This window comes from Pempheris klunzingeri, chromosome 22 (genome assembly GCF_042242105.1).
Source record: "Pempheris klunzingeri isolate RE-2024b chromosome 22, fPemKlu1.hap1, whole genome shotgun sequence".
Classification (NCBI taxonomy): Eukaryota; Metazoa; Chordata; class Actinopteri; order Acropomatiformes; family Pempheridae; genus Pempheris; species Pempheris klunzingeri.
The window spans coordinates 18,927,878-18,950,385 of record NC_092033.1 but is presented as its reverse complement, the minus strand read 5'-3'; the positions used below and the strand labels follow the sequence as shown (position 1 = coordinate 18,950,385).

The 22,508-nt window shown below is 43.9% G+C and overlaps 1 protein-coding gene across 4 annotated transcripts in view; it reads right to left on the bottom strand.

The window, feature by feature from the left end:
* The window catches only part of sbf1 (SET binding factor 1), a 53,182-nt gene extending 31,901 nt beyond the window's left edge, over positions 1 to 21,281 (bottom strand). For all 4 annotated transcript variants that reach the window (XM_070853480.1, XM_070853482.1, XM_070853483.1 and 1 more), the window contains exons 1-5: positions 21,100 to 21,281; positions 3,588 to 3,673; positions 2,579 to 2,716; positions 2,325 to 2,453; positions 2,093 to 2,203 (exon numbers count right to left, since the gene is read on the bottom strand). In XM_070853480.1, coding sequence (XP_070709581.1) covers positions 2,093 to 2,203; positions 2,325 to 2,453; positions 2,579 to 2,716; positions 3,588 to 3,673; positions 21,100 to 21,154 — 519 coding nt within the window. In that variant the 5' untranslated portion in view covers positions 21,155 to 21,281. The remainder of the gene's footprint in view (positions 1 to 2,092; positions 2,204 to 2,324; positions 2,454 to 2,578; positions 2,717 to 3,587; positions 3,674 to 21,099) is intronic.
* Between the last annotated feature and the right edge of the window lie 1,227 nt (positions 21,282 to 22,508).

The following is a 22,508-nucleotide window of genomic DNA, read 5'->3' as shown; positions in this document are numbered from 1 at the left end:
TGTTCTAAAATGCCATAAAACAAATCAAGAAGATGACAAACATGAGAAGTGGCATAACAGAAATATGTTTGAAATGATTAACATAATCCTGTGGGAACCGATCACAAAACACACAAAAAAGCAGGTCAAAATAGCCAAAGCACCATCAATCACAAATGATTTGAAAGAAAAAACACATTCCTTAAAGAAAAAAAAAAAAACAACTCGGGTCTGTTTGATTAACAGAATCAATAACATTGAGCTGGTTGTTGATTGGTGAAGCTTGCAGAACGGGAAAGTTACCTGGAGACAGGCCAGCAGCCAGTCACAGGCCAGTGCCTGAGGAACCTTGTCTAAACTACAAACTGGGGACACATTTATCTGTAACACAGAGGAACCAGTGTACAGTAGAGTGCACACAAACGACACACATGGGTTATAACATCTGGAAACCACAGTAGGAGGGGTCAACTGATGTGCATTTAGAGAAGATAGATACTTCCTGCTGTACGTGCACCATAGGCAAGAATAAGAGTGCATCCCTATCACACTTGCTAAATTTGTTGGCTTGCACATTTTCTGGAGCTGAGATAACAAACACAAAAAACACATCTGACTTAAAAACATCTATGAAAATGAGTGAAGAGGAGAGAGAAATGGTAAAGGAAGATACAAACATGGGAAATTTATCAAATGTAATGAGAAATAAACTGTTTGAAAGAAACCAAATGTGCCCTCGAAGAAACACACAAGGGTGCAAGTGCATGTTCACGTTATCTATGTATACTATTCTGTTCTGTAACTCCAGCAATTATCCACAGTGGCTAGAGTCATTTCATATACTCAGCAAATAAACTCAAGCTTGGTTGCAAGTATTGAGTTGGCATCTCAGATATCATAAGTTAAGTAAAAGACAACACAAACACATTTGCTTTGTTTATCTGCTTTATAAATGGAGGGGTGTGCTTTTCTTCCATTACCAGTAATGCTGGCTAGATGCAATGATTTGGTCCACATCTGTTAAGTGACATGGTTCATCCACAAAAAAAGTAATTACTGTCTCCCAGTGAACCCATAACAATGAAAATAAACTGAAATAATGGCAAAACATCTACGCTGAAGTAGATTGAGCTGGGTGCCACTGCCTGTCAGGGACAGACCTGCTGTAAAACCAGCTCTATGAGGAAGATTAGTGTCACTTAAACCTCATGACTCTCTGTAGCAATCCATCATTTATTGAATTATGCATGCACAAAGAAATGTGCAGGCATGTTACAAGCAGTTCTGCACGTGCATAATCATAGTCTTTTCTACACGCAAACACATCCAAAGGAAAAAAGGTCCAAACCTCTCCCACAATATTTTTCTGTTGTACCAAGCTTACACAGATGCAAGTTTAGCGAAGCCAGCAGTCAGAGCTAGCTGATGCTGAACAAGGCTGACTGGCTGAATCAGCTGGGCTGCTAAGCAAGACACGGGGTAACATAAGGAGCGCATACCACCCAGCAAAGCCACAGAGTTGTAACAGCACAAGAAATCAGTCTAAAGACTGGTGTCCCAGTTTATCTTCACCAGGGCCGTTATCTGACCATTTTAAAGCAATACAGCAATGGAACCAGCTAATAGTTTGGTATGTTTCAGCTTACCCTCATTCTCATGAGAATTTGAGACAGCTGGTGGCTAACATCAACCAAGCATCACTTGGCTGTCAGCTTTTAGATATAACAGAGATAAGGTCAGATTATGTAACCTGTGTCTCAGTCTCTGGTCTCGCAAAAAACCAAATCAGCTGTGACTCTCCTTTTAAGCGAGATTTGAAATGTCAGTGCATTCACATTAAATGTGGTTGATATTCACCATTGTGCTGGAAACTAATGTTGATTGTGCCAAACTGTATGCACATCATGACAGCATAAAAGTAGTACATGGCTAGGGGGGACAATACGATGCTTTCTAAATAGTAGGGGCTGCGTATAACAAAGTGTATTGTGATTAGGCCCCAGACCTAAACCCTTCACAGCTGTTCACAACTGCTTATGTCTATGCGACATCAAATCAGGATCTCAGACCTCTGCCTTTGTCGCCAGAGTCATTAGAACAAGTCAGCAGTTACCTGGGAGCCTCCAGCGATGGGGATGACACAAGTGAGGAGATTTCCGATCACCGTCTCCAAGGGGACAGAGAGGCCATCTACATGGACGGTGTAGATCAGACCTAGACAGTTCTGTTCAATCAAGAGGGAGGGACACAGAGGCCAAGGGCAGATGAGAACATGTCACTGGGATTTCTACAGAAGATGCAGAAATGGTAAAGGAAGTAATGTGGATCTGTCGTGGGTGTCGTACCCTGAACACCTCTGTGTAGTCTAGTCGAGAAACCAGCACCAGGCTCTTGGGAGCAAAGACCTGAGCTGATTGGACGACGGCCGGCTCCTCATCCACCTCATCTGCCTCGCTGGCCTCAGCCTTCTGCAGCTGCACACACAGAAAAACAGATCAACTGCAGTCACATCAGGCTGAAAGAAACTATTTCAACTATAAACCTGGTTTACACACAGGATTTAAAAATGGAAATGCACAACCACACTCTGAGATCCCACCTGTAGCTTGTCCAGGCCCTCCCAGAAGGTGAAGCAGGCACAGTAGTGACGCTCTGAGTTGATGTCAGTCAAAACTGCTACAAAAAAGGAGGCAGGCTGTGGCTCGGGGACCAGCTGCCAACCGCTGGGCTGACAAAACTAGACATGAGTCGGAGGAGGAGGTGAGAGAGGTGAAAAGGTGATAGCAGAATTGGTGCCAGAGGGGAAGCAGGGACATGGATTGGAATAAGATGGTGGTGGGAAGAAAGGACAAAAAAAAAAAAATGAGTGTACATACCAACCTGGGTGACAAATCAGACAGCAGTGGGTCACATGTTCTTAGAGCACCTCAGGGTGATTCATCCTGGGCTGGGTTATCATTAAAGCAACAAAACAGGTTCTGAAAACTTTCCATCTGCTTTAATAATATAACACCAGCAGACCTCTAACTGCACTGTGTGAACACACTTTGGCTTTATTCTTGGATATTTTGCTCTCAGTTCTAATTCTAACGTATTTGGCTTTAAGAAGTTGTAGTATGGAATTTTCAAATATTTACATGCAAAACTCAATGCTGGCACAGTTGACCGAGGTGAGAAAACAATAGAAAGTCAATATTAGCTGTGTTTTTTGTTCAGCTACATCATTCATTATTATGGTCATTAGTCATTAAGTTGCCTCACTGGCTTAATGACTGGATCTGGAATTGTGTTAAAGTGTAAACGTGTTGCACATGCCATTAGCTGGACTCTTTTATCTTAAGTCAACCCACACCAAAACCGTTTAAAAAGCAATTCTTCAGGCGTTGGTTTCACATCTGATTTACAGAGCGGCTGTGCTTTTTTGGCACGTGGCTGGCCATGCTAACGGACTCACTTATCAAAACTGAAACAGCTGACCACAAAAATACCCCTCATCCAGCTCCAGTGCCCTACTGTACATCCTGTGATGTTGGCAGGTGGTGTCCCCCCTCAGTGCCTTCTTCTAGCCGCTGAGCCACTTAGAAACATCTCTGTAAATGTTGACTTACTAGCTCTATGCCTTGTGGGAACGGGCTGTCCTCCCAGTCTTTCTCAGGAAACCGCTGGAGAATGCGACCTTGACCTTCTCCCTCCACTGCAGAGAGACACCGAGAGGGACAGATAGAGTTCAGAGGTTAGACCATGTTACTTAGAATAAGCTCATTTGAGTTTTCTAAATCATATTAGCATGTTTCTTCTGTCATATAAATAAACTATGAATTAAAAAAGTCACATTAAAGCATCAGGCAACACGGTGACGCGGTGGTTAGCACTGATCCCTCTCAGAGGGCTCCAGGTTGGAATCTGCTGGTCGGCAGAAATGTGGTTTGACCCTGGGGTCTGTGTGGAGTTTGCATGTTCTCACTGTGCTTGCGTGGGTTCCCTCGGGGTTCTCCGGCTTCCTCCCACAGTCAAAAGACATGCAGATTAACTGGTGACTCTAAATTGCCTGTATGTGTGAGTGTGACTGGTTATCTGTCTCTGTGTGTCGGCCCTGTAATTGACTGGTGACCAGTCCAGGCTGACCCCGCCTCTCACCCAATGTCAGCTTTTTTTGTGGTTCTGGTGCAGTCCTTACAGCAACAGCAAAATATGTCGAAAGCATCAAATAAGTTGGCCAGCTTATATGTTTGGCCATAAGTTGCCAATATGAGGAATGTCTATTAAGTATAGGTAATTTCATTTGTGTTAATTGTCAGGTTGGTCTTTTAAATGAGTTCATATGCACCTGTTCACCAGTAGAGAGATGTGTTCAAATGTTTATTTGCTGCTGGTTAATGAGGCCATTTCCACAGTTGGCCAGGGCCTGGCTCATCACAGTGGAACAATGATGCGACAAAGGCCAACTTATGTAACCACCACAAGCCCGTCTTTCAGCTCAGTTCCATCTGAAGCCCTGCAGGCTGCTTAATGGCAGCATTCATCCGCACACAGAATACACTTGGCCTTCCAAAACAAAGGATGGAAAGCTAGCATAAAACTGCAGAAAACTAAATATTATCCCAGGCTAAATAAAGAAGAGGTTTCCATCGGCATATAAATGAAACCTGAACAGTTTGGAATACATGCTGTCTTAGAGAAAACATCAGAGCCTGTGGGCCTTTACTGAGGGACCTAAAACAGAAGCTCAGACACACAGAGACAATACACAAACAGAAAGTAGGCCAGCTCCCAAAACACACAGGGAAATGCTAAAGTCATCCCCTCTCCCTTGTGAACTACAGAAATGTGGACGCATGTGGGAGCGGTGCTCTGGGATCAAGTCATCAAAGAAAAGAGGTTAATTTCCTTTTTGTTTGGAGATGACAGGCCCTTAGTCCTAAGCCCCCACCTGCTCTAAAGTGTTCTGGCATCAATAGAAATCACTGCTACCTGAAGAAGGAATGCTATGCAGTGCAGTTCTGTGGAGAGCCACATAGACTCGTGGACAAAGACTATCCTTGTATGGGTTCAAGATGGACCTCCACCTTCACACAATAAAATTAATTAAGTACCATGTGGTTTCTGTCAGTGAGACGACACATACCACAACAGAGTTTGTTGTTCAACAGTGAGAACAATCGAAGCTTTTCATTCATCAGTGATGCCATATGAACCGCAAACAGAGCATATGTCTAATTACTAAAGTAAGGTGTACATAAAAAATATACTTTACAAAACAGAGCAGTGTCTAATAGACTGAGTTATGTTGACCTATTAATAATTATTAGGTGACAGTGTGCTGGTACAGGGGACTGACTGTTTATTATGACGCCTACAAACATGTGACTGAGCCAATCCCCTGGGTACACTGTGATGAATCATCTGGTGCAGTATACCAGAGCTGATGCATGCTGGGACTTGATGTCAACTCCCAACTACCTCTTAGAGACAATATACTGTTGGTAGATGACAAACTGTAAGTGTGTAAAGAACACACAAGCGATTAGAAGACACACACAAGGTGACAGCCCAGAACAAGTGCAGAGACACGAATCGAGCAGGGTGGAGATTACTCATCCAGTCAAAGCAGGACATCCTGCAGCTGAGGGAGGAGTGTATGAATGAGCCACAAAGCCTGCTGGGAGTGACACGCAGGCCTCGCGACCACAGACACCAGACTCACACTGGACTTCTTTACCATGAAAAAACCCTCCACACAAAGTAAACCCAGGTCACTCCGTGCACTGGGCTGCATCACAGAGAGGGTACGCTAAACACGAGAAGTGTCCCCTCGTCATGAGAGGCTAATTTTCACTCTAATCTAATGATGTCAAGAATGCGTGCATGTACACAAAAGGAATCTATGGAATGTCAACAAGATTTAAAGGCCTCAAATCGACTTCACAAAACCAGCAATTACTGAGTGAAATGAGAAGGCACACAGCAAGTTAGTGACTGTGCCATGGCAAAAACTAATTACATCCCCATGGACATTTCAGCCACTACACAACTTTCTAAATGTTTTAGTTTTTAGTTACACAAAGGGAAATTACAGATCCTTCCATTTGTACTTGATGTAGCAATAATCCTAATGTAACTTTTAGGACAATACTGAGCTGCTAAACATGCTTTTTCAGTGGATGCTCTGAGATTCACCAGCTCCTTTCTGCTGTACTTCAGACGGCCCACGAGTTAGTCACAGAGCTGTATGCTGGGGCTACTTACTTTTTTCTTTTGGCAAAGGGGGAAAAACTATTTCTTTGGTTGAAAATGATCATTACAATGAAATATGACACTGTTTGTTCCAAGCTTCAAAGGTTCAAGCTGGCTTCTCTTTAAAGGTCCCGTATTATGTTCATTTTCAGGTTCATACTTGTTTTGGAGGTTCTATCAAAATATGTTTACACGGTTTAATATTCTAAAAACACACTATCTTTCTTATAGCAGACATGGCTGCTGCAGCCATTTTCAGACAGTAAGGTGGATTGAGGCTGTCAGAGGGTGGGGACAGTCGGCCCGCTGTAGGGCTCACATGTTCAACAGATCCCCTTATAACATCAGAAAGGGAGCAAACTCTAAAGAGCAGGTTTTCATATATGACCTGGAAGATAGAGCAGAGGAGAAACAGAGAGTGGATGGTCTTTTCTCAAGAGTTTGGAGAAACGTGCATTTTGCACAATATGGGACCTTTAAAAGCACTATTAAGTATTCAAGATACCCACAGTGAGTGTGTTAGTTGAGCAGGTAGCCACACATCATGCAGCAGTAATGATCTGATGAGAAGCCTAAAAGAGACAGTCACCAAGGTGATGATTTTACATGCCAGCTTGTCTTGCGTTTCCAGAATATGGACTAAGTTTACACCACAAATTCTGTGTCAATACTTCCTCAGATTGCTTTCCCATGACTGCTCTGTATCAGACGCTTTGTTGCTACTGACAGATTATATACTGTATGAAAAAAAGTTTACTGGGTTGGCTACCAAAGCCTTCAAGCTAGCTAGCATTAGTTAGCAGTAGTATCTAAAATCAAACCTGATCAAATCCGGCATGTACGTTCAGGGAAAATTGTGAGTTTTCAACTAAAAAATGAACATTATAGGATTTAAATCTCTGCTCTTTAGGCAGCCTGCTCTACCAAACTTGTGATTTAGACATCTCCACAGCTTTGTGCAATGCCACAACACACCCTCACCTGCACCTAGTTAAGTTCTATACAGTTTTTTTCTGTTGAAGAACTTGGATTACTATTAGCGGAGACAGTAGTCCATCAATATTCCCATATTTCATAAAACTGAAATAAAATGACTGTATCCTCTTGTTTATGGCAATCTACCAGGCAGCAGGAGTGAAAACAACCTCTGCAGTTGTAACACTGTGTGCTGAAAGCTGCAGTAGGCAGGAGAGCACCAGGCCCAGAGCAAACAGGCGGTCCAGCTGCGTATCACCTGCTTCCAGCAGGACTGCAACCACTTCTGGCATCAAGCTAACGCCAGATCCGATGTGATGTAAAGTTCAAACAGAAAGAGACACCCAACTGAAAAAAAGAGCGTGCAACCATGATGCAATGACCTTTGAACAGGTGTGTGTACACCTAATCGTACAGAAGCTCAGTTTGAAATAACTGAAACACTGGCTTGCATAATGTCAGTGACAGATATGGGCTGCTGACACACAAATCAGAGCTTCACATAAAGAAATAATCAGCTGAATATCTACACATTTAGAGGCTATCTCAAGAACAAGCTGCAAAACACCAATACAATTAAAAACTCCCTACAAAGAAATTCTCAATGCTGTCACTACTGTGACAAAAGTTCATAGCGTTGATGCAACAGATCAGTTGTGACGTGATAACTTCTTCACTTTAGCAGTCTAGTTACAATACAAACATATGAGTGAATGGTATTTATGACCTACAAGCGAGACAAAAGGTTTATTGTCTTCATGGGCTCTAACTCACACTGCCCCCTCACCCATACAGATCAGAGCTCTCACACCCACACAGATCATTCAGTGGTTGAACTGATCTGAGATCAGATAAACGCTACAGCAGGTTGGTGTGCCCTGTGTTTGAGTGTATGTGAAGAAATTGTTGGAGCAGTTTTACCTTGTTGCTTTAATAGGACAGAGGACATCAGTCCGCCAACTTCATGTGGTCATGTGCCTGTTCTGACGGGTCAGTTTTGATGTTGGCTTAGTTTCTACATATCCACTTCTTCTTGTTACAGATGTATGGTGACATTTTATACAGGTCTCATAAAACCAGTTAACATTTATGTATACATTGTCGGAAATATCCCTATTGGAATACAGGCGAACAAATACAAAGGGAATAAACAGCAAGAGTTCACCCAGTCAGGACTGCCACGCTTTAAGGGATTAATTGCTGTAGCTGGAATGTGTCTTTGGCCGTTCAGACTGTTTGGATCAAACTACCTGTTGTTAAATCTAATTTTTTCCAGCTCTTGTAGAAATACCACTGTGTGTCACTACGTTGATACCCTGTTTGTTGGCAGACCATGGTGCTACCAAACAGCAGGTCTACACAAAACCCTGAAGACAACTGCACGAAGAACGCTTTGCCCTGTGTTTCAGAAAGGAAAACTAATCAAAGTGTTATACAAGTAACAATGTGTTCCTCTGGTGATTATCTGTGACAGCACAGCAGCACTTAGCTTCCATGATGGCGTGCAGGACTCTGGAGCCCAGACCCAGGGCTCGGGCCTCCCAGCTGATGAATCTGTGAAACTGCTGACTGTTTAGAAAGAATATGCTGTCTATAATTTTATCTACATTTCATGTGCAACCTACACTTTGACAGTTTCTCTGTGTTTGTGTTTCAATTCGGTCAAGCTGACTTACACCAGTACAGCCTGTTCTTTCTGCTAAAATGCTGCACAAACAGGGATTATGATAAAATGATAAAAGCTGTGGGTTTCCTGAAGTATGAAATTAAATTTGTAAAGTTAGTAAATAAAGTGACAGCTCTGTACCTGGTACCATGTGTGAATATATGAAAAGCCTCAACCATATATGAAAAGGTTCACTTTAAACATCGCAACTTAATTGTTTGTACACGATTCTGCACCATCACACCAAAGGAGATAAGCGCCATTTCACTGAGGTACTGTACAATATGACCTCCTGTACCTGAACAGTTGTATAATTTCTCAACACAAGTCAGTTGTTTGAAGTGACCGTTGATGGGCAATCATGACGATATCTCGATCAGACAATGATACTGTATCACATAATGATAATGGGAAATTTGATTACAGAGGTGATAATATTCTGTTTTGTATCAAGTTGGTTATTGCCTGTCAGGACGGTGGGATAGGACTGGTGTGGGCTGCCTGACTGCATAGTTGTGCGCAGGTGTTCTGAAGCAGGGGACATTAAAGTTGCCAAATGCGGCCTGCGCTGATAGTAGCAGAATCAGACTAAAATCTCACTCACTATGGGATCTCCCCCAGGTCACACCCACTGCTCCAGTCAGATCCAGTTGAATGACTCTGGCGAAGCTCCAGCAAGTGTGCAAAGGAGCTGCCACACACAGTAGTGAAAGCACAGTTGGATCATATCCAATCATACTGTCCTGATTCTTAAATCAGTGATAAACATTATATTTTACTTGGACCACAGGCTGCTGCTGAACACAGTTATGATTTTGACATTTGACACCAAAGGTGCTGAAAGAATTGACATACTTCTTACCACACAAAGTAATAACAAATAAAGTACAGTGATTCCCCTTTAATCACACAGCCCTGGGAGCAGGTTTGGCAAACGTCCACACTGGGAGTGTGAAAGCAGCAGGTGAAAAATGTTACAGCTCAGCAAAGAGCACTCATGTTTAGGTAGTAGTGAGCAGTCTGCAGGCATGCGTGTACAACAGAGCTGCTGATGATGTAAGACAACGGTTTCTGAAAGCTCACCATCAGTCTACGGTGTGACAGGAATGTGAAACGAGTGGAGTGGCCTTGCATGGATGTGACATTAGGCTATCAGCTAGACCTGTTGTGTAACAACATTAGATTAGAGACTGGAAGGCTATCGTTTTCATTTTATCCTTCTGCTTCCTGCATTCATTTTCTCCTGGGCTATTTAATAGATGTATGAATTAATTAGATAAAAAAAAGACAGAACTGACAAAGTAAAACACCGCAGCAGCACAACACACACAACAATCTACAGCCTTAAAAATCACCACGATCTCATTCAACACAAAACACTCACTGCTGTAAGCCAAGTGAGCCAGTGTATTGCCCTGTGTTTGTTATTGTAGCCGCCTCATGATTCAGAAGGAGTGCTGCAGCAGCTGTGTGTTCTCAGTGTGAGGAATACAATCAGCAAGTCACAATCAGTGCATTCAGTTCCTACAGCGCTAAGTGAGAGAGACCCCGTCAGTGTGCAGCCAGTAAGCAGGCTTCCATGCCAGCCAAAGTCATTTTGTTCATACACAATAGTCCCCGGGTCAGTTCAAAATGGCCTAGAAGCCATTTGATCGGGTCAATGAAAAGGTTTCTGTTCACTTTTCATTTCCGCCAAATACAGATAGTGTAACCTGATATTTTGACAAAATGTGTTCCTTGACTTCCTGAGAGCATTGTGACTGCTACGACTGCGGTTTCTGCAGTAACATGTGGGGTCTGAACTTTGAACAAATCATTCTGCAAGCTAGTCAACTAAGTTAGCAAACTCATTAGCTATTGTCACAGTGCAGTCATGCTCATTTGTGTTTGTCAGACGGTCTGTGTTCCTTTTTTAGAAGGTACACACACTTGACATGTGCTTGCTGAAGACAGAAAAATTGTTGGGTTGGGAAAGAAGTGGGACAGCAGCTCACGTTTGCTAACATGTTAGCAAACATTATCCTACCAGCATAGCCAGGCTGGTATTATTAAGCTGACTGCTAAAATGGAATTATAAGTTCAGCTTTCGGGTTAAAAAAAGAAATCTTGAAAATGTCTAATTTGTATTTATTTGCACATTAATTCAAATATTTCTGGGACTTTTAATTCAAACTCTTATCAAGACCTGCTTCTAACTGCTGTCATATCCCTTCAACAAAACAAGAGACCAAAGAATGTTAAAAGCAAAAGAGAACTTTACTTCTAGATGTCTCTTAAGACTTGGGCTGCTACAAATAGGAATTCTTACTCATGAATAGCAAAAGTTGAAGGTTTCTTGCAAACCAATATCACAGATACAATCAGAGCCTTGTGCCAGCCACAGTCAGGCCGAGCAGAGAACTACACATGCTAAGACATACTGGTCAAATAAAGTCTACATGAAGAAAGAAACTACAATGGAAAAGAGAGAGCTGCAGGCCAGAAGAGGGTCAAAGGCGGGGGGGGGGGGGGGGGGGGTGTAGTGTATCTGTGTGTGTGTCAGAGCTGGCGGTGACTCCTCACATGGCTGACTAGCAGTGATACTCAGGCTGGAAGGAGACCGGCCGGTCATGTGACCCCTGAGTGATGGCAGTGCAGAGTTGAAATGAGTGTGTGCCTCAGTGTGTGTCATGCTCTTGGTGCTAAACCAGACCACAGCTTCTCGTTTGCAGGTTTCCAAACCACAGTGACACGACATCAGGCAGTCTCCACAGCAACTACAGCAGTCAGGACAGAAGGGCTCTGAGCCTTGTGTGTTGTGTTGGTGTGCAACCCTGCAACTATGTATGAATGTAAGGCAAGCTCATTTCTTTCTACGGTCCTGAGAGAGGACGTTTACCTGTTACTAATGAAACAATGTCTTTCTGATGTATTGTGCTGCTGCAGTTACACTTTTTCTTATGTTAATTTATTCCTTTACTCTCTGAATTTGAGCCACATAAGTAGCATGCAGCAATATCTCCACCATGACTTTTCCCCATTGCCAGCAGAGCACACCTTTGAGTTTAACATCATTATTTTCCAGTGCACAACAGTCAGAAAACTGTGCCAGCATCGGCAGACGGAGGTGATAGGCTGAAGGCATATGATTCTGCTGATGATCAGACAACTTGGAGCCAGTTATCAATCCCCATCCTAATGTTAAGTGGGATCAGAGTGTACATGAGGTGAGCTGCCGTCGCTGCATTCCTTTTCACCAATTACGGTATCTGCTCTGTGTTAGGATAACATCTCCAGAAACATAGAGAGTCCAAGTCTTTGGGGGAAAACAGAGAAAATATGACCTCATTATATTACACGTACCTCACCCTCTGACAGCGCTCTCTCTGCTGTCCACCCAGTTTGCTACATTATTTACACATGAATGCACGGGCGCTCCCTTGTGCATTGTGTGATACACACACATGCGGGACAGTCCTGTTGAGTAATGTGAAGGGTGAGTCACTCTGATTAAAAGCAGCACTACAGCTGCTACAGACTGAGGCCCCTCATAGGTTCAGAGGCAACACAATATGGTTTTATATCAGCGGATCAACACATCAGTAAGTAACTGAATCTGTCTGGATTTGGTGTCAGATGACGGCAAAGATGATAATCCTGCATAAGTAACTGAGCCGGTCCATGTTTAAAACTGTCTGAGTTAAGCTGCCATTTAGGAACCAAACAGAGGGTGAAAAAAACCCTGCTCCATCTGGCAACCACCGTCGCCCTGGAAACAATGCAGGACATTTTCTTTGTGCAAAAGCTCTTCAGCAAACTCACATCCTTCCTCCATGCGCATTCCCCCCCCCCCCTCCAAACACCCGAATCCCCAAAACAAAAATGGAAAGCTTTCCAAGAGAGGAAATGGCCTGAGAGAGGGACACAGCAGCTACAATGATAAGACTTCTTTCAGCTTTAACTAGCAGGTTGCTCCAGATTTAACTCAAATCAAAATGTCACAGGCTGATGATTAATAACACGAGCTTCATGTCTTCTCACTTCTCATTCTGTCTCCACAGCTACAGGTGGCTGCTGAAAGTGTCCTCTGCTGGAGTTGGAGCTACTGAACAGACTCAATAGAGGAGGGAAACCTGCCAGTGCTCATAGAACACAGGCCATCTACTTTCCAGTCACTGGGCAGTGTTTCTGACTAAACTACGTCCAAGATTCAACTTCCATTGGACACAAACAGACCTCAGCTTGTTTAGTCAATCATATCCTGGTCCTAAATAGCAAATCTCTGAACTGTTTTTAATTTCTGACAATAAAACACAATCCAACATTTGATTTCACTTGGAAAGTCCACTTGAATTCTAATCATTTAACCACAATCTGCATGCTAACACAGAACTTAAGCCAAACAAAATAATGAATGTATTTTTTTGTTGAAATGTGCCACAGGACAGAGAAATAAAGGCCCGTTCACAACAGCATTAATACAAGGAAATTCAAGGCGAGTTCAACATAGGTGCACTTGGGCACACAAACTCCCTGCATCAGCAGCACGCTGTTTTGATGGTGCTGAACTTTCAAGGAACAGAGAATTGGAGAGTCCAAAATAGGGGGTGCTATCATAGTTAATTAGCTGTGTGTCGTCATTCACTTTTATTTTACCATCATCGGTCCAATTACTAACTGGCCCACCAAAGAGAAATGGTTTGCAGACAGTTACGAAACAGGAGTAAATGACTGAATGAAAAAACCTGTGAACTTATTGCTCCATTAGCAACTGACAAGCTTTCTAACTGACAATTACCTTTCCATCTACCCATTTTCCCCTCTTAAATAAGTCTTTACTGAATTAAATGTTATTGAGATTAAGTTTTTTTATGAAGTAACTGTTCCTTGGCAACACGAGAGGTCAGGAAAAGATTGTAGGTCCTTTTATGTGAGGTATGCATGTTTGCCAGTACGCCAAGAGTGACAGGGCCAAAATGTAACATTGAGGCTTGTGTGACGTCCAAGAGTGACATAAACTGGGGAGAGTATTTAGGACTCATCAGTGGATGGCAATTACATGATGAAGGGGGCACAAGCCTGCATGCTGCCATGATGCTGTCACAGATCAAGTTCAGTCATGTGGCCCCGAGGGTGCTTGAAGTGGACAAGGGGATAAGGACTCTGGAGAAATTTGGTAACAAACAGCTTTAAGATGTCAGGAAGACATCGTTGAATCATCCTGGTCACTGTGTAGCTGTAACACGCACCCAGCATCTGTGAGTGTTAACTAGCAGCCAAGAGCAGAGGACGCTTGGAGTGCGAATGGTGGAAGCCTGATAATTCACATGCAGTGAAATACAGGAAATATGGCCTATAGGCATGCAGCTCCTCTAGAGCAAGATGCAAACAAGACTTTTGCGTGCTTGCCCAGAATACTGCAGGAACAGGAAGCATGATAGTTGTGGGCTAATGTACTCAATCACGACTTATCTTCTGGGATCCAGGCCTTTGTCCTTACTCGGCAATACACGACATCCCTGATTATTCAAGCCAAACACTCCTCTGTCCTCCTTTATCATTTCTACTATATTCTGGTGCCAGATTGTATTCAGTTGCAAACTCATTGCAAAACTCTTTCCTCTACCAGAGCATTAATCACTCACACACATGGCCAGGAAATTACCTCGTGTTACTTACCACTTCTACCCAAGAAACAGACGTGTGGATGTCTCATAACCAAACAGGAACTACACCAAGTGACTGTAAAACAATGGAGGCAGACCGCTAGGTTTGGGCTGAACCTGAAGCTGACTTTTTCTTAATATAATATTTCTCTCAATCCTCCTCAACACACAATAAAAGTTATTATAGTGAAGTAGAGGATTTACGTACAGTAGAATCGACTCTTTTTCATACATGAGTGCCATCACATTTGCATTACCAGGTGCATGTTTGAAAGGGGCAATCAAGCAGCATGCTGAGCTGACGTGGCCTCAAGCATTTGGTGATGTGACAATATTAAACGGTTCACTATGTCTACAACAGGGTCTGGATTTTCAAGTGCTGCTTGTTCATGTCATTGAAAACTGAATATGTTTGCCACAAAGAAAAGCTAAATGGACAGGTTGAAAGACAGACATCAGCATGACATAATATTCTGGTCACATCTCGCCGTCGGAGCAGATCTGTTGTACAGGGGAGTGCAACAAATCTAAGGCTTCAACGTTCATCTGAATAACCTTTAAACAGCACAGACCTTTTTTCTGGGGGGGGAGGTGAGGACAGAACAGTGATGAAGACATCAAGCCAGGTCTGGACTAATAACTGTCCTCTTATCTGCATATCCAAACCAATCACAGGCTAAAATTAGAGGAAGCACATTGGGTGTCTGGACAGCAGATTTCCCTTTTGTTTGAAAGACAGATTTGAACTTAAGCTTGTACCACAAGTCCCACCCACCTGGTGTTTCTGATGCTTTCCTTTAGTCACTAGGGAGACTGGAAAATGCGCAAAAGCTAAGATAGATATAATAGCGGGCCAAAGTGAAAGGGGAACTTCCAGGTTGTGTTCCACGTAAGAAAAACCTCAGGCAAATCCCCTTTGCTTTTTACTACCCCATTTGTAACTAAGCTAATAACTCTTCTTTCTCAGCAGGATGTCACATGTGCTCACTTCATCAACATAATTTTGAAGGAAATAAAGAAACTTTAAATTATTTGTTGGTTGCTTTTATTTTAAACACACATCTAAAAATGCTACCTATTATTAATAGAAAAAGGGCAATAATATTACATGTGCAGGTGTTTATTCCACGCATACACAGTCTATAGAATGGCACAAGCAGTGATCACCACAGCAGCCATCCAACTTCACAGAGCCAACTGTAATCCCAACAACCCCCATCTTCAGATCTAAACTGCTGTGGACACGATGGAATCACCCCTCAGGGATCTGAACGATTGCTCCCTTGAGCATCTGCAGGGCGACTGTGAGCGACACTGACTCAGCCTTTGTACTGAGAGGGGACAGCGGAATTCTCAGAATTCCAGGGAAACCATCAAAGAGGAGGGCATCCCTACAACCCCCCTCCCCAAACACACTCACACACACACACATCACACAAATACATGCACACAAACAAACACACTAACAACACAATAACTATCACCATGTTTAGATACATATTTTTGGCCTTTTCCACTCTAACTTCAACATAACAGTCAAAATGTGCCTCTGCATCAAATTACATCTAAGTACTGTGTGGCTGTACATAGCAAAAAGTAGAGTGCATTACCTTTGTTGAAGGACAACTAAAGAGCAGGAAATCTAATTCTAATTGCCATGAATATTTGAATGGCTTTAAAATGACTACTTGGACGGTGTAACTCTCGATCGAACTCTCCTTGGGTTACGATTGGAGTATACAGTATATGACTATGAATAACGTGTCTGCCAACAGAGGAGGTCTACAATCCCTGTGTGTAAAGAAGCATGTGTGTGACTCTGAATCACCACACACACACACACACACAGACACACACACACACACACACACATAGGAGTGAGGGAATGGGGGCAGTGTTGGGGCCTCGGGGCCACCGTCGTCCTCATGAATAACAAGTATTCAGCATAGCAGACAGACTGGTGTAATACAGACACACACTCACACACACATAAAGGACTGGAAGTTTCTCCCTGGCTACACCACCATGACAGCAGTCTGTAAAGGCCACAAATAGGCTTCCTGTTCTGTGAACTGTGCAATTATGATTGAATGTTATTGTTTTTCAGTTTTACTGCTAATAAACTGCTGATGTCTTCCTGTCTTTCTGAGCTACTCATACAAATATTATTTCCTCGACTCAGTGGCAATGTAGTGTCTTGGTGTCCTGTGGGGGGTCTTAATCAGGCTTAAAAAAAACTTCGATAAAAACAAGTCATGGGAAAAACCGGGTTTTTTAGGATCAAAATATTGCCACTGCTACCGTCGCCCCAAAAATATTAGCATCATGACTAGTCATGGACTGGTCAATATGAGACAGGGCGCAACCTGCAGCCCACTGGGGGGAAAAACGTTGCCATGGTATCACAGCGAACACACAAAGACAGCCACAAACATTCAGGCAGCCATCTGAATGGTTGAGGGGAGAGCAGCTCACGCCAACACATACACACACACACACAAGCATCAGTGCACAGCAGCCACAGCCACGGCCCAGCGTCACTCTGTCCCCCTATGAAAGGCAGATTGTGAGGCTATTTCTGGAGGGCCTGAAAGGCTGCAGGCCTGCTCTGCAGTGATGGAGGAAGTGGCTGCCCACAGGCAGGCACTGCTGGCAGCATCACATACACTCCTCTCTCTCCTTCACTCACTCACTCACTTCATCTTGCTTTCAATCTGAGAGGTTTCCATTTCCCCTCTGAGCTTTGTGCAGCCTCACGCAGATGTTCGCTTACCTCCACACTCTCAGCACTGAATGCACCTGTGAGCACCACATGCATTAGCCACAGCTTTGACACAATAACAGATGTCCCTATTCAACAGAAGAGTCTGGATCAAGTATTTTTTGAATGATCTATAGTTGAATGTTTCGCTAAATTTATCCTGCCTCAGGCCACCTCATTGGCCGAGGGGGTTTAAGGCGGCAACCATGAATCACAAGGTGATTTGTTGTAGCATGCATAATAATCATATATTAATAATTATTCCCCATCTCTCCACTCTTTTCTGTCAATTCTACACTGTCAACAAATCCACCAAGTATCCCAAAAATGTTTTAAAACGCATCCCACCTCATCTTCAAACAGAGTACGAATGTATCTCAGGAAAGGGTACACAGACTCAGATTTCAGTATGGACAGCAAAACACTAGTTCTTTTCTATACCTTGTGGAAGGTATGTTTTTCTACAAGCCTAGATTTTCAAATGTTAAATGTTGTCTACACACAAGCAGCCGCACAAGAACCTAGATAAAATAGTCTAACAGTGGCAAAGGTATTACTTAAATCAGGAACTATCTGGGAGAAAGAATATGTAAATTAAGAATGAATCTAATCTAGAATAAAAGCCTCAATATTTTATACCTACAGCTAAAAACACACATTGCGGTCAATTAGTCTCACATCACTCCATCAACTCAAGTTTCAGTCAAACTGACAAAACTGGTGGCAGAAGTGAAATATGAAACTTTTTGATTACAGAGCTGAGAGCCAACTGACACCACACTCACTGCTGCAAAACCATCCCAGTGAAGAGTTACAGCACACTGCTCGATAGCTTTTCTTTTGTTTACTATGGCATCACAGCACCCTAAATCTTGCACATTGTTAGCAATGTCTCAGCTCTGCAATCAGGACAACAGTACGACAGGAGCAGAGACAACCTGAGAGCTGTAAACACAACAGGCTGCGTGCATGCATGCTCAGCTGCCCCAGGTGCACCTCTTTGTGTCCTCACTGGCCTCTAATGTTGTGAATGGTCCTTGCTTGACTGCATGCTGTAGGGGCGAGTGGGACCGTGTGACTGTGTGAAGAGGAGGCTGGACTCCAGTGTAGGGAGTGTGTGCCAGAGTTGTCACTCCATCCTGCATTCTGTTCAGGGCTGCTGTAGCAGACACCCTCTAACTGCACCGCCAGAGGCACACAGACGGAGCTACAATACAGCCTATATGTGAGCATCTGTGAGTGTGTGGGTGTGTGGGTGTGTGTGTGTGTGTCTCTTCTCTTTACAGACTTGAATGAGACTGCCTCACACGGTCACACACACAAACACACTGCCCTTTCTTTGGTTTTCAGGCATGCACAGGGAGACAATCTGGATTCTCGCTCTAAACATAAGTCTCCCTCGTGTCCTCTCCCCAGCTTCCTGTTTGGGCCTCGAACTGCAGATCCATTTAACTGCTGCGTCCGAGGCGCACTGGAGGAACTGCTGTCAAAACACAGTGACATGCTGTGGAGTTTCTCAGGAGCCCCTCGCTAGGAGGACCACACCCCAGTGACTGTGGACTCTTCCCAACCCACAGGCAGCCATCTTGGCTCTAAGTAAGATCCAGTGATAATATAACTTAGCATCTAGGTTGAGCACAATGTGAGCAACCTGACACCTTAGAGACAAACTGAGAGAATGAATGGACGATTCAAGGCTCTGCCCCCAGGTCTAACAAGTCTGTTAGACAAGCCAAACGGTCGCTGGGTATTTAAAACTAGAAAGTAAGTAAGAAGCAAGTGCTGCATCTAAAATCATAGAAAAGTCGGTAAAAAAACATTTCTGCTAACAGGATGTTCACTTTGTAAACACCCACGAGGTTTCTGCTGCTGACGGCGGTCTGAGAGGTAGATGAGCAGCAATGATGTCAGCCTTAAAAACCTGTCAGTGCCCATGCTTGCAAAACATTCCACTGACTGAGTGACAACCAGCAACCCCTCACACAAGAACACAGACACACACACACACACACACACACACAGACAGACAGGATGTGGCTGAAATATTTAGACACAAGAGGAAACTCTACTGTGCTTCAGAATTCCTGGTACTCTTATGATCGAGGACCATTCATTCTTGATTTGTAGCCAAATGTTTACTTTACTTTTGTCATTCAGTGAGAGCGCCACAGAAACCCAACCCCACCCCCTGACATCTACTACTGACACTGTAGTAGATACCGATAATTGATTGGTGATCCGGCTTTCAAGCGGACCGTACACTGCATGTTCTTTGGAGCTTGGCAGTGATGTTTGTGGATGCATCAAAAGCAAATACTGTACACGAGCATACTGATCTAACGGCAGAGGATGCGCTTAGGAAGTTAGCACATCAAATGATGATGGATATGATAGGAAAGATCTCTTAGCAGCTACTGGAGATCTTTAACATGACAATATGCCCCCGTCTAAAAACTTAACTCCATGCTAAAGTTCCTGTAAACAGCGAGGCAGCAGTAGTGGAGCAATGGCAGCAATGATCATCACCCTTAAGTGTTTAGTTTTAAGAGGCATGGGAACCTTGATCCATTAAAGCCATTGTGGTTTTAATATCTGGTTCCCAGATGCTTTTTACAGGGTTGCTTTGCACTGCACTGCACTCAGGCAGGAAGGGGAGTTTCTGCAGTGTTTGCAGCGTCCACGTTACAACATCCTGTATTCACTACCCTCTGAAAAAAATACAAGAAGCAATATAAGAGGTTCACGCAATCAGCAAAGTGATGCAGGTTACTCCAGCATCATCCTGATAAAAGCCAGTCCTCTCTCTGCTTTTAGCCACAGGGCACTTGTGGTGTTACAATTTGCCTCTTCTGAATAAATCATAGGCAAAAATCCACTCTAAATAAAAGACTGCCGCGGTACAAGCTGCATGCTTCCATCGGATAGGCGAGTTGAATATTTCATGATTAAACGGGGCATTATACTGCACAGATCTAGGCCAAGGCTCAGGCTGAAGGGAGGGGGGCTCAGATAACGGTCCAAACCCCGTCCCAGCAACACAAGGGAACAGAGCTCCGGTCCGAGGGGGCTCAGGGAGGGGCAAAGCCATCTGGGTTAATCCACACAAAACACAGACAAAGAAAACAATCAGCAAGTCCGCCGAGGCAAAGCATCTATTTCCAGTTCAGAAAATCACTCTAAACTCAAGTCCAAGCGGAAATCAGCAGGCTGGCTGTCCTGAGGAGCTGCTCAGGACCAGCAGCCACAACACTGACAACTGTGTCCAGCACACTCTGTGTGTGTGTGTGTGTGTGTGTGTGTGTGTGTGTGTGTGCTTCTGCTTTAAAATGGCTCTTTGCAATGGCGACAGCTGCACTTTTCACACTTGCTAATGAGAGACAACAGTAGAAGATGCGACTGAAACAGTGAAACGCGTGAATAAATCCGTCTTAGGTCACAGCCGACCAACAGCCAGCCCCCCTCAGAGCTAGCCTGGCTAACGTTAGCTCTTAGCATTTTCAGTTAGCCCAGGTCTGCTGTAAACAGAGTAAGACAGTTTGTTTAGCTAAAGCCAAAACGTGTGTGGAAGTGAAGCTCTGCACTGGAGTGGTGCATTCAGTGTGCTACCCCGTCAGAAATGCAGGACTTCAGCTGACAGGCTAGCCTTTACCTACACTAATCCCGTGAGGCCTGTGCGTCCCCGGCCCAAAGTTGACGGCTAAATGCGAGCTATAGAGCCTTGCGTCGGTCAGTTGTGAGTGGAGGCTCGGCCCGTCCCCGCCTCCCTGCCCGCCTCCTGTTTACCCACAGCTAATACTACGCCGTTATAGCTAGCAGGGCAGGCTAACTCAAGTACCTACCTCGCTTATCGAGGTCGTAACCGACCACTAAAAAGTAGTCGGCGAGCCTGGCCATCTTTGGAGCTCACGGCGACAGGCCTTTCTCGCTAGATCCTCCGCTCTTCTGGTCGTCACTAGTCCATTTACGTCCAACCAGCGATAGACACATCACGGGCGACAGTAGCATCCTTCCAGCTGCACCCCGCCGCCATACTGTCAGTCTGCCTTGCCCTGACAGCGAGGAGCCGCGAGTCTGCGCACTGAGGGACTTCCAGGGAGGGGCTGCTCGGCAGGAATGTCCCTTGTGAGGAGCCAAACCAGCTCAGGGGCCACAAGTCTGACCAAAGCCTATAATAAACCCAACGGTACGGTCGCTAGAGGGGTGAAAAGTGGTGACAACTGAAGCAGCATTAAACTGAAGAGGACCCAGTGGGTTTGCTTTATTTTAGCAGCATCAGTTCGGAGGGGCCCAGAGTGGTTCCATGTTGCAGTCCCTCTGGAGAGAAGATGCTGTCCATAACAACAAAAAGGTTAAACATTTGATAATGACATTTGATGCTTCAGTGAGTTAAATCAGGTGCATGGTTAACACTCATTTAATCATTAAGGATGCATGATTAATGTCAGAATCCTGTAAACCCATCAGGGCTGTTAGGGACTTTCATTCAGGGTGGGGGTTTGACAGTTAGAACATGCTCAACCAAAGAAACTAAACTACTAAATTTGGCACCTTGTTGAGGTGCAGTTTGAGCCTTTCTCCTCCTAGTAGATACAGGGAGGGGCAGCATGGCAGCAGGGGGGGCCACTGCAAGTCTGGCCTCAAACTGGACGGGATGAATGACCTGTGACGTACAGAATGGAGTCCTGCCACCCACAGAATGTACTGGTTGTTAAATAGGTGTATCAAGTCTTGTATGATTCTTTGCCCTGGATAAAGTAACTGACATAGTGATTGTTGATGTAGTAAAAGTATTGACCACTTATTGTAGAGGGGTGGGGTGCTTTTACAGGCAGAGTTTTGTTCAGTTTGATGTTTGTCCCAACTTTTATATAATGCATGTACACAAGAATGACATTCAGGAAGATGTAGCCATGTCACACATTGATGTGTTATTTGTGCTTTTTTTTTTTGGTCTCAACCAGAAAGAGATTGGGTTAAAGTCTGTAAAGGTTTAGCTGTAATATATTCTGTGTGTGTTGTAGCCTGGACTTTGACGGATAGTGTGGATCACGTAACGCCATTCAAATGACCAGACTGAGTGATGTAGTCATTCAGGGGCACCGTTCAGGTCAAAATTAAAATTCTGCCAATAACTGGAGTACTCAGCCCCTGAGTTTTATAGATGTCCAAACACACAGCCATAATGCAAAACCACTTTAGTTAATGGAGCATCCTTTCACAGCTTCAAGAAACATAAAATGTCAAAGAA